Below are 21,181 nucleotides of genomic sequence, written 5' to 3'. Positions count from 1 at the left end.
ATGCGCTATTCCGACGTAGTTTTGCGAGCGAAATCGAATGGGCACGGTCCCAATGGACTGCGAGCATCGGATCAAAAGTTACAGCTGAAAAACCAAAGATTCATTTCTGTACTTTCTGCACTGCTCTTCTTTCCTTTGTAAATCCGCTCCCGTTCGTCGTACGACCTTTTCGCAGCGTTTTCTGCAATCCTGAGGGTCCAATTACTCCAAACAGGGCCACACGAATCGATTCTGAGACGCAAAATTTTTTAGCCAAAAAAAAAGGAAGGCTAACCCCTTTGTATTTTTGGCAAAAATTTGACGATTCTGGAAAGTGCTCGAATAAATTATTTGATGCGCTATTCCGACGTAGTTTTGCGAGCGAAATCGAATGAACACGGTCCCAATGGGCTGCGAGCATCGGATCAGAAGTTACAGCTGAAAAACCAAAGATTCATTTGTGTACTTTCTGCACTGCTCTTCTTTCCTTTGTAAATCCGCTCCCGTTCGTCCTACGACCTTTTCGCAGCGTTTTCTGCAATCCTGAGGGTCCAATTACTCCAAACAGGGCCACACGAATTGATTCTGAGACGCAAAATTTTTTAGCTAAAAAAAAAGTAAGGCTAACCCCTCTGTGTCTTTGGTAAAAATTTGACGATTCTGGAAAGTGCTCGAATAAATTATTTGATGCGCTATTCCGACGTAGTTTTGCGAGCGAAATCGAATGAACACGGTCCCAATGGGCTGCGAGCATCGGATCAGAAGTTACAGCTGAAAAACCAAAGATTCATTTCTGTACTTTCTGCACTGCTCTTCTTTCCTTCGTAAATCCGCTCCCGTTCGTCCTACGACCTTTTCGCAGCGTTTTCTGCAATCCTGAGGGTCCAATTACTCCAAACAGGGCCACACGAATCGATTCTGAGACGCAAAATTTTTTGGCCAAAAAAAAAGTAAGGCTAACCCCTTTGTATTTTTGGCGAAAATTTGACGATTCTGGAAAGTGCTCGAATAAATTACCGGATGCGCTATTCCGACGTAGTTTTGCGAGCGAAATCGAATGAGCACGGTCCCAATGGGCTGCGAGCATCGGATCAGAAGTTACAGCTGAAAATCCAAAGATTCATTTCTGTACTTTCTGCACTGCTCTTCTATCCTTCGTAAAACCGCTCCCGTTCGTCCTACGACCTTTTCACTACGTTTTGTGCATTCCGGAGGGCCCAACTATTCCAAGCAGAGCCATGCGAATCGATTTTCAGACGTAAGATTTTGTCACGCAAATCAGAGGTCAGGCCCACACCTGTCAATCTGTCTTAAAATTCCGATGATTCTGAAAATCGCCGGAAATCATTCTTTCAGGCTTTATCTCGACGTAAGCGGAGTTCTATCAGGCGGCAAGCAACGCATCCAGAGTTACAGCCAAGAAACGAATGATTGTTCATGTTATTTATCCGCTGTCCGTTCTGCTCTGGAATTGATCCTTCGTTGCAGTATGTCAACTTCATATAGCGAGGGGGATCAGGAGCTATGGATCACATACCGCCAATGTTTGTCTACTTCATGCTAATCATTACTAACTAGAGATGAAGGAGAACGTAGACAATTAATGATGAATAGAACATCATTTTAATAAAAATATCATTCAATATACACATACAAGATATAATAATACATGATACATCCTCATAATCTTCTGAATTAACGACTAAATCACAATTCTTCCGGACCGTTGTATAGGAGACAACATCTAGTGGAATCACTCATTCAATATTATCGTTCACACCTATCGCGACAATACGTCGATATTTATTCATCCATCCTTGTTGTGCAATGGTAGTTAAATCATTGCAACATCATCGAACAACAATAGTAGAATAACGCGAACCAAGAAAAAATTAGTTCAAACGACGTAATATACATGATGTAACATAGTTTCACGCAAACGTGATACATGAGGCCGCGACTATATCCCCTTACTACACATAGATCCTCATATCATATGACCGTAATCAGTAAAACGAAAAGAAATATTCATATAAATGACATACTTAGCAATAATTTGTCGATTACTGTTTATTATCGTAGCGTTTCAACCTGTATTTATAACGCTTCATTCTTTTTCAATCCTCTTCAATTTGTTCTGTACATCAAAAAATAATCACATAGGTCAACAGTCACAGTATATTACGCCATTTGTAAAAGAAAAAAGTTAAACGTATCTTAGAAAGCTAGGGGGTTAATAATAAGATCGCATATTTTGTTTGATTTTCATTAGAACGGATAAATGAAAAAAAAAGAATCGAATAGCTAGGGACTTTTTTTTGGTCAACTATCCAATAAAATTTTCTGACGTTCGTGATCGCGAACCATTGTCAATGTTGATGCATATTGTAATTACATAATCATTAAAAAAAAATTCATATTTCCTACTTTCGTCGTATTTCTAAATACAATGTCATACACGGTCTGCATGGAACTATCACGTTACTAAGTATTACAGTATCAATATATACAACAAGTAATTTAAAATAAGAGAAACTAGCAGACAACTGACAGAAATATTTGTCTGTGATTTTGTGTGTTTTATTTATTTTTTTTTTCTCATCAAGGAACAAAACCGGAAAAGTTAAATCCTGCATTTTCGTCGTGAACCAAGTCAGTCGCATCGCCTCGCAATCTTTTCAATCATTGTACCAGGCACAAAACTAGCAATTCTCTTGAAACTTCAATTTCTCTAGTCCTGTTAACAGTCATTAAATGAGTAAGAGATCGACGACTAAGATCCAACTTTTGCTTATTCGTTCGTTCAACATATAGTAGTGGTAATAAAAAAAGGCACGTTTCTTAATTAATAATACACCTAGATTGTGTCATCTCCGGAGGTATCGCGATTAGCATTCCGATCGCAAATTTCCGTAACGTCTAATAACGCGAGTCAACGAAACCAGTACGAAAATAAAAGATCAGAAACTGCCGGACAAATTGCGATACGAGAGTAAAAAATCTCAGAGACCTAATCGTCCGTATCGATTGAAAATCGTGATCGCAACGGTTGATTGCCTCTTGATTGATTAATTAATTAATTCGTGAAGTGTCTTAGTTACAAACATGAACATCAACACTATACCTATACATGCCGCAAATAACTGCGGTACCTATTAATCGCGAATAATGGCGAGACGATTGTTGCGTGAATAACGCTACAGTATTATTTATAAGCTACTGACGCCTTTGAGCTCCTCTATATGCGCCTGACCAGTTTTCTCTTGATCCTGAAACCGGAAGTCACAGCAAAGGGAGAAATGGTCGCTGGGATATTGGTAGGACGGCACGCGACCTTCGCCGATGTCATCGGATGTTGGAAACTGGAGAACGGCGTTCACCACGAAGGCGTCTTTGTTGTAAAATACGTAATCGATGGTGTGACAGACTTCGCCCTCGTCTCGGACCTTCCACGTCGTGTAGGGTGGCTCTCTGTCCATCGAAGGGACATCCTTGTTGGGTGAAAAATCTGCAAGTCGATCTGCACGTTAACAAATTGGCACAAAAAAAGAAAAACGGTACAAGGTATGGCGAGTACAACTACAAGAAGTAAAAAACAAAAAACCGAGACCAAGTGGAACGCGAACAGGAAGTCCGGAATGAGAGGAGGAACTGAAGCGAATGATCTCACGCCTGTTTATACCCAGAAGTCTTTCGTGTTCAGTTGCGACTACTTGGAACTTTCACCGTGTAACGTATAATGTGTACAAGTAACCGTGCATTGATAAAGGAGAAATTTACGTGTATACATGTAATGAACAAGTTTCTGCCGGACATTGGTCTTCAATTTTACGTTTTCATCGTAACTCACGTACAAGATATTGAAAATAACTCATGTAAAAATCTCATGACATGGGAGATGAGGGTAAGCCGACAAAGTTTTCAAAGCTTTGGAAATTTGTTACAAATTTGAAAAATTTCAATCCGATCAAAGTGTCTTAATTCTGATGAATGTTAACAGATCAAAACGTGTCTAGATTCTTCAGACTCGATCATTGCTTTCTTCTGCAGTACAAACTTCTGGGCATATATTTGATATGTCGAGTGTTTCGAGTCCAAAGTCGAAAACGAGTTGGAGAGATCGTTTAGAAAAAAACTCGTCTAATTTCAGCGATGAACGAAACGCGAGTTTGAAAATCATTAGGAAAAATATAACGAGAATGAATTATCAATAGTCGGATGAATATTGCAGCATGTTTAAATCGTTCGCGGGTATTTGAGCTTTGTTTAGAAAAGTTCGATTAGAAACGTTCAGCGTCAACTTTCGCGGCAATGTTCGGGCAAACGTTTAAATTAGCATCTATTTATGAAGATTGTTCGAGAGCTGGGTACGGAAAGCCCAACTCGTAAACGAAGTAAACATTGTCTGACGACGATTGATCGCACCTGCATAAGCGCTTCCTAAATTAAGTCCCGGATATCCCAAGACTGTCCTGTAGATTGGTTCCGTCGGTTCCGCGTTGAAATCTCCACAAAGAATAACGGGCCTTCCTTCCGCGCTGGAATGGACGAAATCGAGGAGGTCCTTGCCCTGTTCGTTCCTGAGGGTCGATAAGAGGGCGCCTTTTCTGGCTTTGAGATGAGTACCGGCTACCAAAAACTCCCTGCCGGTTTCCCGGACCCTGAGAACGGCGACTACGGCGACTTGGTTACTCTGGACTCGCCAGACTTCCAGCACCCTGGTGTCGGACTTGACAAAGTCGAACTTTTCGCGTCTATAGAAAAGCGCGCATCCGTCTGGCCCGTTGTTGCCGTCGAGGTAAAGGCAGGGCGAATCCGGTTTCGGGAAGAAGGTGCCGGTGTATCCTTGGGTCTCCAGGCAGGCCTTCAGGAAGTTGAAGTGGTCCACCTCCTGAAGGCAGATTACATCCGGTGCGTACTCCAGGATCTCCTGGACGATCTGATATCGCCTGTTTCCCCATTCCAGAGCGTCCTCCGGACAACAGACGAAACTGTCGTTTGTTGTTCCCAGTGCTGTTGAACATCGAATGATTACATCTTTATTGTTAATAGGAAGTACACGTGGACTGTCACATGTGAAGCCAAGAAGTTGACGACACACAAATGCAGCTGGAAAGCCGCGATTTTTACTAACGGATCGACTTACATTGCGACAATACGTTCCACTGGAATACTCGTATCTTGTTTGGGCTCTTCAACGGCTGCACGCAAGCTGAAAGAACATTAATTAATTAATCGTCGATCGATGTAGACGGAATTGAAAATATTTGATTGGAAGAAACACGATTGCAGTGTAGTTTATTGAACGGAAAGCGTAAGTAGAAACGTACCGATAAGTCTGAATACGGAAACAAGAATGTGAAATAATCGATGATCATTTAAATTTGTAAGGTGAGATAATATCATCAATAACTGAAAGGGTTTGGAATAATTTTGGAATATGATGAATATACATTAGGATGCTTCAGGAAAAAACATAATCTACGATTTTCCACGATTTTTTTCTGGAACACCATAATGTACATACGTCATTTTTCCCCTTCGGGAAATTAAAAATACACAGACTGTACAGTTATACTAACTTTTTTTAACAGCGTTGATTTGTAGCATTTTAAAATCGTCCGCAGTATTGACGCCGACATCTTTGATCGCGCCTTTGAAATGTCGTCTCAAAAGTGGCTGAACGCCTTCGCATCGACACCGATCGAGCATTTCCGAGCGAGTCATTCTAGCCGGTAGATTAATGTCCGAGTCCTGGGCATCCTCGTTTAGAATTTTAGGCGACGACGTGAAACTCCCCATCCTGAAAATTTGTAATGGATAAAACATGTTAGGAATATAATCTCACTACCAATCGCTATGTCGTAAAATAAAATTACCCAACGGATAACTATTTCTACTTTTCTTTTTTCTTACTGGTTTTCGAACAACGTCGATCATTAAGAATAATCTTGAATTATATCGCAACGCGTTTCAGTGGGTCGTTTAGTATAAATACTGTTTTTCTAAAGGTTTTATTTCACTATTTTTTAAGACAAATCATTCAACTAAAGTTTCTCATAATTTTCACATCACATTTGTTGACATTTAAACAAACTTTGTACATTTCTTTGACGGTAAAGTAGTGCGTATTAATGTATATTGCGCGATACGAAAGATAGGAACGTATGAACAAAAATTGTAGTCAAGATATCTCAAAAAGCATCTTCTTACGTCATCTTTATTATTAAATACCTATACCTATCGCCTGAACTAGAATAATTACGATTGCTTTGGTAGTTCTTCTTTTACGAGCTAAGCAAACGTGAAAGAAATGCAAATTACGATTTTTTTTTTGTCAAACAAAAACTACCAAAGCAATCGTTGCTTCTTGAGATATCATGTCTACACTATTTTTCACCTGCGTTTCTATCGAGCCAGTATACGTTAGGTTATATTCACTATTTCGTCTCCAAAAAAATTCACGAAGTTTGTTTAAACATCAATAAATGCAATGTAAAAATTATGAGAAATTTAATTTCAATAATTCGTATTTAAAAAAAATACCCAAAAAAACGTTTAAACGAACAGACTTTGCACTCTGAACGACCCCGTCAACTTCCTTGTGTAACGATACATTATCTGACTTAATGCGTACTGCGTGTGTCATATTATGTATACCAAACTTTCTAAACACTACGGTTACTGCTGCCTTATTACTTATACACACACATATATATATATATTATATACACACACTCATCGATTATTATCGGTTAGATATCAGCAAGCCCGAAATTCGAAAGTATACTTTAAGCAAGTTTCCGACTAAGCAAGCAATAAATAAATGCAGCAGATAGTTTCCCGTATATCCTAAACACCGTGTCGCTGAGAAGTTGTAGGTAATCCGGTTTTGTCTTACTTATTGCGTAAGACCTACGGACTTTTAAATGCGGAGTTCCTCGTCTCTGCGCAACCTTCCAAAGGTTTTATGCACAGTACCGCGCGCGTATTACGGAACGGCATTTAAATTCCTGACCTGTCCTCAGGGTTCGATTTCCTGCAGATCGCCGGTACGCCTTACCGATATTCGCATTATGCCTACCTGGCGTATATTTAACCGGTTTTGCTTTCTTTGCACGCAAACATCGTCGTGGAACGACTACTTCCTTGTCGCATCGCGATCAACGTCGCGACCCAGTCACTGTATCATCGCTTCCGGCTCGTAAGACGCGATCGGTAACGATTGAAAAATAAGAAGGGAAAGATAAAAAATAAAAAAAAAAAAATAAAAAAAAAAAACCCGAAACACCAGCTTCGGAGAATGATTTATCGAATCGAAACATAACCTGTTCTGTTCAACAATTCCGCCGCTCCTTTCCATTTCAATAACATCAACAAATTCATACGATCTGCCAAGTTGAGATTCTTCGTTCATCAACGTCCTTCAATGTCGATCGCCTGCTTCTTAATATGATTGAGATTACGATGCAACAGTTATGAATAATAAACGTAAGCGGATGTGTTTGTCTTGTACGTTGCAATCGATGATTTTGTAATCGTTGATTTAAAAATGTTCCACTTGTTTTACAAATTTCTTACACACTTCAAGTCTCACAAATAATGGATTCCTGCATTCGTTAATGATTACGATTAGTCAATCGGACGTTTCAGATCAGATATTTGAACTCGTGTTTCGAAAGAAAATATCAAACTTCAGTGTTAAGGTGTATTTGAATTTTTAAAATCTCAAAAATCGTGTGAAAAAAGTATCCACGTTCTTGGCATATGCTTATCGAGTAATTACGTCACTGTTCTCGACTTGGAAGCTCGAATGCAACTCATGATTTTCCGTTTTTCACTGTTTTATAAACAGACTCGAAATGACAATGAAAGTCACGTGCAAAATGGAAGAAAAAATATTCGCGTCAACAAGCGAATCAGAAATCGCAACCTAACAATGCAAGTATAATTATTGTCAAGGAAAAAACACGGAGAAATGTTTCAACAGCCAGTCGACAAACGTATAACATGTTTATAACAGAAAGATGCTAACAACAAGTCGTAATTAAATATCTTTTCGTTACTTTAATTACGAGGGGATCGAACGTTGAAAATTTGACTGAATTGTACATTTCTAAGCTACGATAATTTTAGAAAAATTCGAGAGAATTAAATACTAAAATTCTAAAGAAAAATTTGTACATCGATTTTTCATTTAACACCGCTTCAAAATCACAAAAATAAATCTATTAGAATATTCAACGATTTCAAAGTGTTTCGAAATAGAAATATGGAATATCCATTTTATTACGTGAATAAATTTGACAACACCTCGACCTGCGACAATATTACATTGGGTGTCAAGGAGGCAAACTTGGTCTTTTCGAGGGTAAATTTGCAAGACGAGTCGTAGATGAGCCGAAGACGAATATCGCAAATAAGCGATCCGAAAGAACCGTCGCTTCCTGGTCGCACACGATTCTTGATATAACAATAGTATGTTATGCGTTTTTTCACGAAGCGCGAAATCGAGGTTAGAGTCGCGTAATGTCAGATTTGTTCGCGACAGCACATGCGCGCAGTGCGGAAAAGACCACTTTCAACTCCTGGGACTTAAAAGCGGTATTTTCAGTACTCCGCGCATGCGCATTCGCAGACTCACTCGACCGTCATAGAAACGGATACTTTGTGTACGGAGAACACGCGTGGAAAAACGCGTAAAACATGCTCGCGTTACGTAAAGTATAAATTCTCGACTCACCGCCGATCCGAGAACAGACCGAAGTGAAAAAACTAGCTTCGGATCAGACGAGCTTTAATCGAGACATGCGAGACGGGCTTTAAGCCGTGGCCGTGGCTGGCACAGGATGACCTAGAGTCACCGTGGCTCTGGCAACGCGACAAGGTCGTTGTAGTTCAATGTCATACGGAAGGAAATCTCGTTATGCAAGCCCTAGCGAGACGCATGCACTGCAGCCGATTGGCCGTGCCTATTTTAAGTCCACTTGTCGTCTTTACAGATGCTGCTTTCCAATCCAAACGCTAAAGACGACACGACGTTGAATATATATACATATATATATATATGTGGAAATTGTGTTATACACCTGATGCGTGTTTACGATAACGAGAATAGGAATAATTGCGTATAATGGGTGTGCGTATAGACACGAGAGATTTCCTGGCACCGACAGAAATCGGATCTAGGTTACTCGGAGGAAAACACCTTGCGATAAACAAAACAACGCTTACGCGGTTCAAGTTTCCATCGTCCGGCTCAAAAAGCTCTCCGATGTACGAACGAAGCTTTGGGATTAATGTCAAGTTTTCTCAACTCTCACATTATTACAAGTTAATCGTAATGAGGTTCCTGACTCGGTACGAAAAAAGAAATCTTTGCGATGAAAATTTTCATGAAAATATTCTATTTGCAGGAGCATCCCTTAGTGAGCACTATATTTTTTTTTTATAAAGCATCACCCGCTGAGACCGATTCCAGGATCTTTTTGGAGCCAAAGATCAAGAGATATCTTCTTGGGTATTGAAATTGAACGAAGGATGAATTCCGAAGTTTTACACGTGCCTCAAGTCATTTTACAGGTGTCCTAGACAATTTATTTAAATTAAAATAAGTGTAATAACTGTCAATAAAAAATTTCGTCTTACAATATATTCAACTTTAATCGTTAAACGTTCAAGAATAGCTATGAAAAATAATTTACAAAAGACTACCGGCTTTTTATATAACGTGTGTTTATTATTAAAACGCAAAGATGCGGATAAATTGTTTATAGGGGTATAAAATAAGATGTTTGTAAACATACTAATTGCGAGTAGGTATACTTGTACACATGATGACGAGACGTTGTAAAATTAGAAATTAATCATGTAAAAACTGGCAGCGTGACGTAGGATTTTCACTTTAGGAAAATTTTTCCAGTCGAATGTCAGGATTTACTTTCATTACAAAACTGTCTGAATACTTGGACAAACGCGTATTTCTACAGGTTTCAGAATACACAATACCATTCATTGACCGTTTACTGAAGTAGCTGTTTAGCAATTGAGATTAAGGTCGTGTCAATCGCGGTTCGTTTTGCTTAGCATTTTCTAGAAAATAAGGAAGTCTTCTATTGTAACGGCTTCGAGTGTGGTGTTAAAATTTCCGAAAAAATAAAACTCGGGATTCGTGTAGAATTTACCAAGAGAATTGTGCCGCCGGCAATCATTAAGCTGAACCGATGCAGCCGTACAGGAATTTGGTGAAAACCGTTAAACCTCTCGATAAGTACAAATAGCCTGGACTGAATGCTTCTAGAGAGACAAAATTACAAGTGGAAGTAAACCTGAACACGATTTAATCCTTATCATAATCCTTTACCGAGTCGTGAATTACCTGTTTCCTGAAAGGCTTTCTAATTTAACCTTTTGAAACTTTCATCTGTGATTAGTTAATCCCTTGTTTGATTGGTTCACGGTAATAAGTGCTACGACACTATTGAAACTCGGTGATTAATTTTGTTAAAATGAAAAACTAAAACTTGATACAATAATTAGGTATTTTAGAATCGAGTCTCCTCGTTATTGAATTCTCGTATATCATTAAGTGTCTAACGTTATTTTATCAGTCAAAATGACTGTTCACAGTTTCTTTCAGTTTCCAACAGATTATCGTTGAAAGATATTATTTTTCTATACGTAATACAAGTTATTCATAAGGTATTCATAAGAATCCGTTTCTCGACTGAAAACCTTTGCAGGCAATGCCCTGTGATCATTTTACCAATCAAAAAAACTAGTAATCCACCACAACCAGTTACAGATACGAGTATCAAGAGTCGATGTACTAAACAGATATCAGATACGTATGCAAAACAACCACAGCATCGAACACGTTTAAATCGCACCGATTTCGCTCTCAAGTTCACGGATTCAAACTTACAAATTGGCCAGTCGTCACGTGAGTAGCAAATAGAACATTTTCGCAGTAGTTTGGGGTAAAAAAATAGACCAAGTTCACCTGTTGCGACACGTTTTCACGATTTAAATATCTCAACGTCACGTATGCACGTACAACAGGTAAATATAAGTATACCCGCGACCTGCGATAACGCGATAAACGTGAAGTTGGCTGAGATAATTAGATAAAGATTATCTGATAAAACAGTTGAACGACACGCACACCGTGTTGTTACCTGAAACGGACGAGGACTGTCCTGAGATATCTCATGTAGAATACGTGGGCGGGCGTCTATCTGCACTCAATAAACGAGCCGAACAAACTCGGCGTTGAAATTCAGGTTCCACGGTAAATAAAACTGCACGCGTGACGCTTACGAACGTTGCGGTAAATAAACTCTTGTGAAATTAATCTCACGCACGCGAAAACCCGTCAAACACGAATATCCGACAGGTAGCAAGCCGTCCGCCGTCGGCTACCAGCTTCGGATACTTCCGAAACCTCCGTCAACGCGTTTCTGGCTCTGAGGCAACTCGCTCTGCGCAGGCGCAAACGCAACCGCAGACACAGGATGACGCTAGTGACGTCACAGCGGCACGCCGACCGCCCGAAACGTCACGAAAAACAAAAGCGGTGAGGTTTTGTAGGAAATTACCGACGTGCAGAGGTCTTATCTCGTTGGATTTTTACCGAACGAATATTTGTCAGCAAAGCAATTATATCATATCTACGTTTGCTCGTTATAAAGAACCCAATGCATGGTGATGAAAAATTTGTTGAATCTGTTTCAGACTGTTTGCGGAGAATTTTCTTGTCCGGTGACAAAAATACGATGTGGACACTCAATTGAACTAGAATTTGACATCGATCTAACACTATTTGATGATGCGTTGTGACCAATTCGGCGCGAAAATTTTTCTGTAGCATACTTCACTGGAAAGGATCAGTGTTTTATAAATTTTGAAATCGATTCTCGATAAAAAAAAAAAATTATTGCTAGAAACTGCAGGAGTCTCCGTTTCTTTGAAATATATTTCTCCTTGAACTAAATGCATCATTTTGTTTACCCTTTCGAATATTCAATAGTCAGCGGTCAAAATAATAACCTGCCGATTTGCATTTTGGCAGGAATGAAGAAATCAGATACCACCGTAGGTTGATATACTATTTTATGTAAACTTGAAGAATTCGGTAAAAGCACATTTTTCACAAAAAAAAAATATATATATATATATTTAAAGACAGAAACATAGAATTCATCTGTAATTGTAAATATTTCTTCGATGTTTTCCCCGGAAATTTTCAATCCACAAAATTCTCTACAAATTTTTTGTCACAATTTCTTTGGTATAGCATAATTTACGTTTCAATAAATCGTCGGCAAAATTAATTAAAAATTACGAAAGCTGTGAGTCGTGCAATTAATAATAAGTCGGCTTTATTTTTATCGTGCAATTGACTATCCGCGTTACGAGATTTTATTCGGCTGAATTTCTACAATAATGACATTTCGAACGACGACTAATCAAGCCTTCGCCGATAAATATACACTATACACAAGATACCCGCTGCATTAATTTTTTCCAATTAGCTCAAGGTTGATTTCAAAATATCCTACGAGTTGCAGCGTGCTGTCACCAATTGCTTAGAGATGCCTAGTGATGAATATGAGACTCAGGCGCGGATTAAGGATGCACGTTGCAAAAAAAGACCGAATGTCGGTGACGGAAAATTAAATCGACTAAGGTTAAGAAAAATATTTTCATTATAATATTTCTCTTACGCAATTAAGTTTGTATAAAATAATATTGCATGGGGAAACAAATTTTGTATTACGATGATAAATAGTGTACAAAATTCCCGAACTTTGTGCAGAAAATTCTTTGTAATCGGTTTGCAGCGAGACGTTGATATTCGTGCGATTCTTTATTCGTCAAGATTGAGAGTTTAAATACCACAATTGTTTTAAATCTAGGTACTATTTTGAAAAATTTAATTTTGAAAATCGAAAGGCAGAATATTTCGAGGGCCTGAGTCCATAGCCTTTTTAGCCTTACGGCTGATTCGGGCCTGAATTATATCTATATCACAGATACGCGAGACTTATCAATCAATCGATAATTTCTATTATCTCCGGATGTAGTAAACCAGATTGTCTGCCCACAATGACAATAGTATTAACGTATACAACATCCTCCTTGATAACAACGTTGTCAATATTAATTAAAAGAAAAAAAAAAGAAGAGAAAAATGAAAAAATAAACCACACATACGTACATGTATATTGATCGATTGATGAAACCCGACAAGTTGAGTACCATTCGAAATGCGGTACTATATATGTATATACAAAGTCATAAATTTCGAAACCGATGCGGACTTTGCAGCGATACAGTTTTGTTTGTTTTTTTTTTTTTTAAAACCTTTTTTTATCTATCTGCGGAAATATGTAACATTACGTTAATTTCGTCATTCCGCCTCTTTTCACAGAGTAAAACGATTCGAGATATGCGGATACGTCACATGGCTGATTAGCGGTAACCCCGAAAAATAAAGAGCAGACGAATATAACAGCGAACTTGTATTACTTTGAATTCCTATCGCCGTGTAATCGCAACCGGTATTTTTTTTTTTTTTTTTATTGTCATTTTTCTAATCAGCCGCCAAATTCGATGACGCGTATATCTTGGAAATTTTCAATCCAGCAATTCAGAGTTTCGATCCAATGAGTAATAACAACTGCTGATCGCATCTATTAGAAGAGTAAAATTGGTGAATCAGAGGCGTGATACAACTTTCAAATACCACGGATTTTTAACTCGAGTCGAGATAGAGCCGGTTTTATTTTCCGGTCACATTGAGGACTTCAATTATTGTCGCAATAATTGACCCGTTGATTACTCGCGGTTAAAACATACGTTAAAAACGTATTAATATTATGTATCGGTTCAATGCACTCTCTTCAAGTCAAAATATCATTCAAATGTTTTTTGATGGTTGATTTTATTTTTTTTTCTTTTTTTTTTTTTAGCGTCAAAAAATTCGGTTCAGTATTTTCAACGTATACAGAAACCGATGATTACTGTCCAGACAAACCAGATGATAATGTTTAATAGAAATTTCGAGCGATTTTCATACGAGTTTTCAAGTCAATTATCACACGATACGATTTTCAGTTACTGTTAGGATTTGTAATTCTGTAAAAACAAGAAACAAAAAAAAACTACCGCATCACAAGTAAAAGAGGATAAGATTTCGCAAAATTATTTCATGTCAAGTAGTTCCCAGAAAGCTTTGATCAATCATCGCAGTTTTTTAAGTTTTTCAGAAATTTTCAACCAAGTTTTCGTAACTTTGACAGTTAAAATCCATCATCGCCTTGAAAATTCGAAATGGTTAGGCAATAATTTATTCCAAGTCTAAAGAGGCCTAAATTTTTTTTTGCAACTATATATATATATATATTATATATATGCAGTCATATTGATTTACCAAAATTCGCACAAAAAAAAAAACGAAAAAAAAAGATGAACGCGCTGTTACATCCACACTGTACGCATAAATTACTGATTTAATTTCCTGCCTGTATAATTGAGTTACGACTTTCACACATTGGCAAATAAATTGCAAAATACACTTCCGCAGTATATTAATTTGGCAATATCCGCACGACGCGACGTCAAGTCGAGAAGATTCGCCTCATTATCATTTTAGAAGATTAAAATTTTCGCGCGCGTCGATATGCGAATAATAAACGAAGCAACATTCCAAAGGCATAAACCTAAACTTAAATTACAGTACACAAAAGTTGAGGAACAATCTTGTCTCCTCGGCATCTCTCTCTCTCTCTTTCTCTTTCTCTTTCTCTCCGTCTTACCGTTGAATAATGAAATGTTGCAAATGATACGGTTTAAGGCTATCTTCTTTTGCGGTTGACGGCGCGGGCGTAATGGCGAGTGTCTCGTCATTTCGCAGCGTTAGAAACATCATTTGCGAAGACATCGCTGCGCTGCGTCACTTGATATACGATTTTTAACTTTTTCTTTTTTTATACTACCAAGTCAATTTCGCAATCATACAGCGAAATCAGCCAGATTTTAATCCTCCTGTCTCGCTGTAACGGGAGATATCTCACTGAAGAAATACTTTGAAACTTCTTTACTCTCAAATTGTCGATTACAATTTTATACTCGAACACTCGTCAAAGTGTATCGATCCACATTCAATGTACTTATCAATTATATCAATGCACGGATGAAGATAAAAATTTTTATCCTCAACTTTACACTGGTACACAACTGTCAATTTTATCCTATAACATTAATTTACTTTTTAATCGATCGTAAACAATATTCTTTCTCAACTTTTCAACATTTTTTTTCACACCAATTGCGCTTATACGTTGTAATTATATTCAGACGAAATTATCACTCACTGGAATACACTGAGGATATTTTAATACGTTGTTGTTGTTTTTGTTATTATTATTACTATTATTATTACTATTATCTCACCGATTATTGTAATATTAATTTTTGTTTATCGATACTCATGGAATTCACCGTACGTATGAAATAAAATTAATGAAAATAAAAATCGCCACTTTCATTCGATTCGAATTACGGTAAAGAACGAAATGAGAAATCGATTTTCGAACGATTCCTTCAAACCCCGTTTACGTTAGTTTACAGACTGACTCTTTACACTCTGGGGGCCCGACTCTTATACCGATCTCGAGCTTTGACATCTTCGCTCGCCTTCCCCCTCCAATGATTCGCTCTCTCTCTCTCTCTCTTTATTTATTTATTTCTCTTTCTCCCGCTCTCTCGTTCTTCCCGTATTCCCCACCGTTTTACAGTGCACAAGTTAGCTTTCTCTGACGAGAAGTCACTCGCAACCTGTTTGTAGTTTTATTATTCATTCTTATTATTTGTATTCGTTATCCAGACACCTGTCGTTCGTCCGAATTTGAATTTTCCGTCGCGATTTTCACACCATTTCAACAGTTGTGAAAATCATTTTACCGTGGCAAATTACCACCGTCATTTACTCGTATTCGTCGAATTTTCTTCGTATTCAATGCTGCGACAAATTTTCGTCGATTTTAATTCAATCCTTGCATTTGTTGCGTTTCAATTTTTCTTCCGCAATTGCTCGAGCCTTGTTTACTCTTTTTTTACGTCCGTTTTGCACACTCTGCATATACATGTATACATTATAATTCAAAAATTAGAAATTGTTCGAACAATTTATATTTCCGGTCCATCGCCGGAATTTTCATTCGCGAATTCGTTTTCAGATGATATGGACAAAAAGAAGAAAAAAAAAAAAAAGACCCAAACGAATCGCTTGCGCGGAAAGTCGCGTAAAAGTGAATTTCTTCCCGATTAATAATTCCATTTCAAAACGGCGTCGATTCATTCACAGAGAAAGTTAAAAACCGCGACTGCGATAACGAATTCCTGATGAATTTTTTTCTTCACACGTTGCATGTGTGCAAGAAGAAATAAAAAAAAGAAAAGAAAAGTTTTCAACGTGTGCGTGTAGAAATTTATTTATTTGTTTATTTTTTTTTTTTTTTTGTCTTTTCTTCTTCACGGAAACGAAAAATGCATAATTTTACAATAGTTGATACACAACTCTCGTATTATAACCGCGCGCATGATATTGTTGTTATTATTATTATTATTATTATTATTATTATTATTATGTATTACTTCAAGGATGGAAAAATACGGTGTGAAAAAGAAGTTTTTTTTTGTTTTTATTCGGTCGGCCGAGTGTATTTCAACCATTGGCAAATTGACAGAGACAAACGTAAGATAATCAGGAATAACTTCCAGACTTCCTTGATTTTATTTTATTTATTTATTTTTTTTTACAAAGAATGAAAAAAAATCACGCGCAGATCATGAATCATTTTCATAATCTTCCAAGAGCTTCTGGATGATGTAATACACGGAAAAAAAAATTCTGTTCGGCGAGCTGTATTCTACAGCTCCAGTAACTATACGCACTCTACGGTCTATCTTGTAGTTACTGCAACTATATATTAGTCAGCTCTGATAGCTGCAAGTTGTTCAGCTCTCACAGCTGAATGGTTTTGCTCTAAGAGCTGTAAGTTGCGCTGTGCTCTGGTACGTTGACATATTTCATAGCCTTCAAATTTCATGAGTATGATTTAAATACAGTTGATAGATAATTGTTTAAATAGTCCATTCAAATATGTAAATGACACTGAATGAATAATGATAATAATGATGAAAAATAATACTAATAGCAATATAATTGTACTATTTAATAATAAGCGCTGTGAGCGGAGCCGAAAAATTCTGGTCTAGCTCTTCGAACGAAGCTGTTTAGCTGAGAGAGCTGAACAACGTACAGCTATGACAGCTGACTAACAGTCAGTTATACGAACCATGCAGTGCTCTTCCAATAACAGAACGTTAAGTTCGACGAACTGTTTACAAGTAACTATCTAATATTTAGTTCCACGAGCTGAATTTTTTTTTCCGTGTACGTTTAACGCTAAACGAGGATACTGCGGTACGGACACTCGTGACGTGTTCGATAAGAAGGAGAAAAAAAATAAATGAATGAATGAATGAATGAATGAATAAAAAAAAAAAAAAAAAAAAAAAAAAGACGGAGATAAAACGGGACGAAATTTTCTTCAACAATTGTAAGTAAATGAAATACAAGATATTACGGAACGACGAAATAAGTAAAAACGTGAATGTTTGAAATTTGGAAAATTAATTTTTCCGCACAGATTCGTATTGCGAATAAGTTGAATCGAATAATTAATTAACTTCTAATCCGTACAATGTATAAATTGCACTTCATCGTCGGTGCAACGGTCTATTGGTTAAGGTCAACGGAATTCCTACAAGTCAACCCATCATCGGTTGTTTCATATGACCGATTACACGTGGATTGATAGAGAAATCGATGCTCTTGTGTGCGTTCGGCGAACGTTTACTACGACGTAAAATTTTATTGCCAAGGCCCAAGGTGAATGTTACCGTCATGCGCAATGTCTGCGTGACATACAACGTGTGTATTTGTTGCATTGCAACGGTACAATGCATATTTTTTCTTATTAAACGCGATTTAATAAGAAAAATAGAATAGAATTTGTTCGTCCGTTCACTTCATTTTTTTTTCTTTTTTTTTTTTTTTTTTTACACCACACAGCGTGCAATCTTGATCTTTGCTTTTTACCATTTTCTCGAGATATATGCTGTGTTTAGACTCGTTATTAAATAATTGTCAAGTATACGAATTAGGGGTAAAATTATCTGACAAATTTTTTTCGTACAATTATTCTCACGTTCCGAGGTGAACGTTCAAAATCGTTCGAAAAGTGTTTCTATGCGCAAGGTAAAAAGACATTTGGACTAAATGTTTGCATTTTGACGTGAACGGATTAAGTGAAAAGTACACGTGATTCGGAAAAAAAAGACACATCGAAATCTCTACATAATTATACGGAAATTTCAAATTTCTTCGAATACGCCTAATTTGAGAGTAACGATTTCATGTATGAACTGAACGTTTTTAACTGTTTTCCTTTCTTCTATCGCAATTCGAAAATTTTACTGTTATATTTAGTTAACAATAAATTTTTTGTCATGTAAATAATACAAAAAAAAAAAAAAACGAGCAAGAAAATTATGAATGTAAAATAGGTTCGTTGTAGCGTTTCATAATTACTCCAGCACTGAATCATTCACGATGAGAAATCAATTTGGAAACATCGATGTTATTCCCAGTTATTACGGAACAGATAATACGAACAATAATTATATCTCAAAATAACCATGCCGTTACTCGTATTTTTTAATCACCAAAGTTTTTGCGCCGAAAAAGCAATGACGACGGAAATTTTTCTATTCTGCAGTAATAGCGAATGATTTTTGAAAAATTTTCTCTTCCTTTTCTCGTGACACCCTCGTGGAAAAAAACCCTAACTTGAGTGTAAATTTCCCGTAAGAAAAAAGTTAGGGGTACGAATTTACATCCAAGTTGGGTTTTTTTGTTTTTCCGTGAGGGCAAAAGTCGTTCGAGATTTGATAAAAATTTTATAACGATTCACATGCACCTGACAATTATAACGAATTACGATTTATTCGAACCTCTGCGTCAAGTTTTGAATAAATAATTTTAACCTTTGGAAATCCTGGGCATAATTCTTTCAACAATCAATTTACATCGACTTGAATTGTAGTTTCACGGGTTTTAAACGGTGTAACACCGATGTGTCTTGATTCGTATGAAAAACTCGCCGCGATGCGAACGGAACAACACTAAAATACTTTCATTAACGAGCTGTTTTCTCCATGAACGATCACGAATTTTCCAATATCGTATAATAACGATATAATCGAGGCTGCGACAGGTATGGAATACACACGTGAAATCCACAGGTCCCAAGAACAAGAAACGGACCGTTCGATTTTCGTCAGTTTGACTAAATCGGACAACACCTTCCTAGATTTTCCATTAAAAATTAGCCCCTTAATAATCGTTGGGAAAAATCCAAAGCAATCCAAGGGAACAAATGTGTTTCGGTTATTTTCCAGTTCTCTGCCGAGCATGAAGACGAGAAAACATCTCCGGCAAGCCGCGTACAACGTACCCAGATTGTTACACACATATGCATAAATGAATCCAAGATCCAAGGGATAAGCGTATAATAGGATGTGATATAAGGTAGTCATAACATTACGGTATGAAAGAATCGCCACCTTGAGCGTCAAAGACTTCTTCTTACAATGATGTACGTACGTACTTGTACGCGAGGTTACAGGTCCCCATACGCCTGTAACGCGAAATGATCGAGGAACGATAAGAGGGAAGACATTGTTCGAAAAAAAGAAACGAACGAACTGGGACGTCGTAGATTTGACGAGGCCCTTTTGTAAGGATTTTTCATTGTCGTACGAACCGACACGTGGTATAATAAATAATATCTCCTAAAAGGGATCAGCGTACGCACACACGCGTGTACACAACGTACATACGTGTACCTATTTGCGCAAAGCGTTTTTTTCAGTTACGTCGTCGATACGTTCAATCGAATCTTTGCAAAGATCTCGCGCCCGTTTTCAATACCTCACCTACCGTACAAATAATACCTACAAACACAGGCGAAGGAAATCCTGTAAATTTCCATTTTCGGTACAATGGCGTGAAAAAAAAAAAAAAAAAAAAAAAAAAACAGGCGGCCTCACAAATAATACCCTATGACGTTTTGTTTACCCCTTAAAACTTTACGCTGTACGCATCACGTGTATAATCGTACGTTTACTTTACGCGTGGTTACTTTTTTCTTTTTTTTTTTTATCTTCGTTTAAACGGAGAATCAAATACGGCCGCGCGTACAATTTTTGATGTTGATCTATTTGATTAAAAAAATAAAATAAAAATAAACGTGCCACTTGTGGCATTTTTTTAATACTACTCCGGAAGTTTTTTTTTTTTTTTTTTTTACTTCCCGCTACCATTTTCTTCTCACCTTACTACGGATGTTGTAACACGAGTCGAAAATAATTCCGCCGCAAAAATGTCTTCATCCTTATATGCGAAAGTTACAACCTACGATTCGATAATTTCGATTACACTTTTTTTTTTTTTTTTTCTCATTTGCTTCTTCTCACGATTTCTATACACAATTATAAGAGTTTGTTTTACGTTTATCCCGCTCACTTCCTAATTCCTCAACGTCACGTGACTTTTCATCGTTGCTAAACGTGGATGTTTTATATCAGATCGGTTAGCTATTGTCACATGAGAAACGCGTTTCTTACTCAGAGATTATCACTTGATAAGAACAATTACGAATCATTTATATTCGTCGTTACGTATCCTCGGGGACATAATTAAATACGATAGTTACAAAAAAGTGGGATAACGATGCAGTCGTTGAGAGAATTTTTGTATGATTAATACGGTGTGATAATGAGAATGTTGGAAATATACGCGATTAACCTTAAATAGCATTTGCAACACGTAAAAGAACCACGGGAAAATTCGTAATGTTGAAACGATTTAATAACGAAATAGAAAAACCCACGTACATCATTTCCTATAGCTTTTAGCAGCTGGAGTGATTTTGCAGTTTGAAATAAATTAATTTTTTACATAAAACGACAAAATTACTCTGATAATCAGATCAGGAGTAAAACTTTCTCGCTCATTCAGATCTCGCTACTACTTTGCATAAATCATGCTGTTCAGGTTTACTCTGTGTTA

At 37.2% G+C, this 21,181-nt stretch overlaps 1 protein-coding gene across 5 annotated transcripts in view; it reads right to left on the bottom strand.

Moving 5' to 3' along the window:
* Positions 1-1,579: 1,579 nt before the first annotated feature.
* The window catches only part of LOC124298306 (nocturnin), a 30,643-nt gene continuing 11,041 nt past the window's right edge, over positions 1,580-21,181 (bottom strand). For 2 of the 5 annotated variants that reach the window (XM_046750146.1, XM_046750148.1), the window contains exons 2-5: positions 5,562-5,782; positions 5,126-5,191; positions 4,405-4,992; positions 1,580-3,487 (exon numbers count right to left, since the gene is read on the bottom strand). In XM_046750146.1, coding sequence (XP_046606102.1) covers positions 3,189-3,487; positions 4,405-4,992; positions 5,126-5,191; positions 5,562-5,782 — 1,174 coding nt within the window. In that variant the 3' untranslated portion in view covers positions 1,580-3,188. Of the gene's footprint in view, positions 3,488-4,404; positions 4,993-5,125; positions 5,192-5,561; positions 5,783-11,143; positions 11,404-14,798; positions 15,611-21,181 lie in introns of those variants that run through there. The other 3 variants (XM_046750147.1, XM_046750150.1, XM_046750149.1) reach the window with 3 other exon arrangements.

This window comes from Neodiprion virginianus, chromosome 2, assembly GCF_021901495.1.
Source record: "Neodiprion virginianus isolate iyNeoVirg1 chromosome 2, iyNeoVirg1.1, whole genome shotgun sequence".
Lineage (NCBI taxonomy): Eukaryota > Metazoa > Arthropoda > Insecta > Hymenoptera > Diprionidae > Neodiprion > Neodiprion virginianus.
This window is presented reverse-complemented; position numbering and strand designations above follow the sequence as displayed.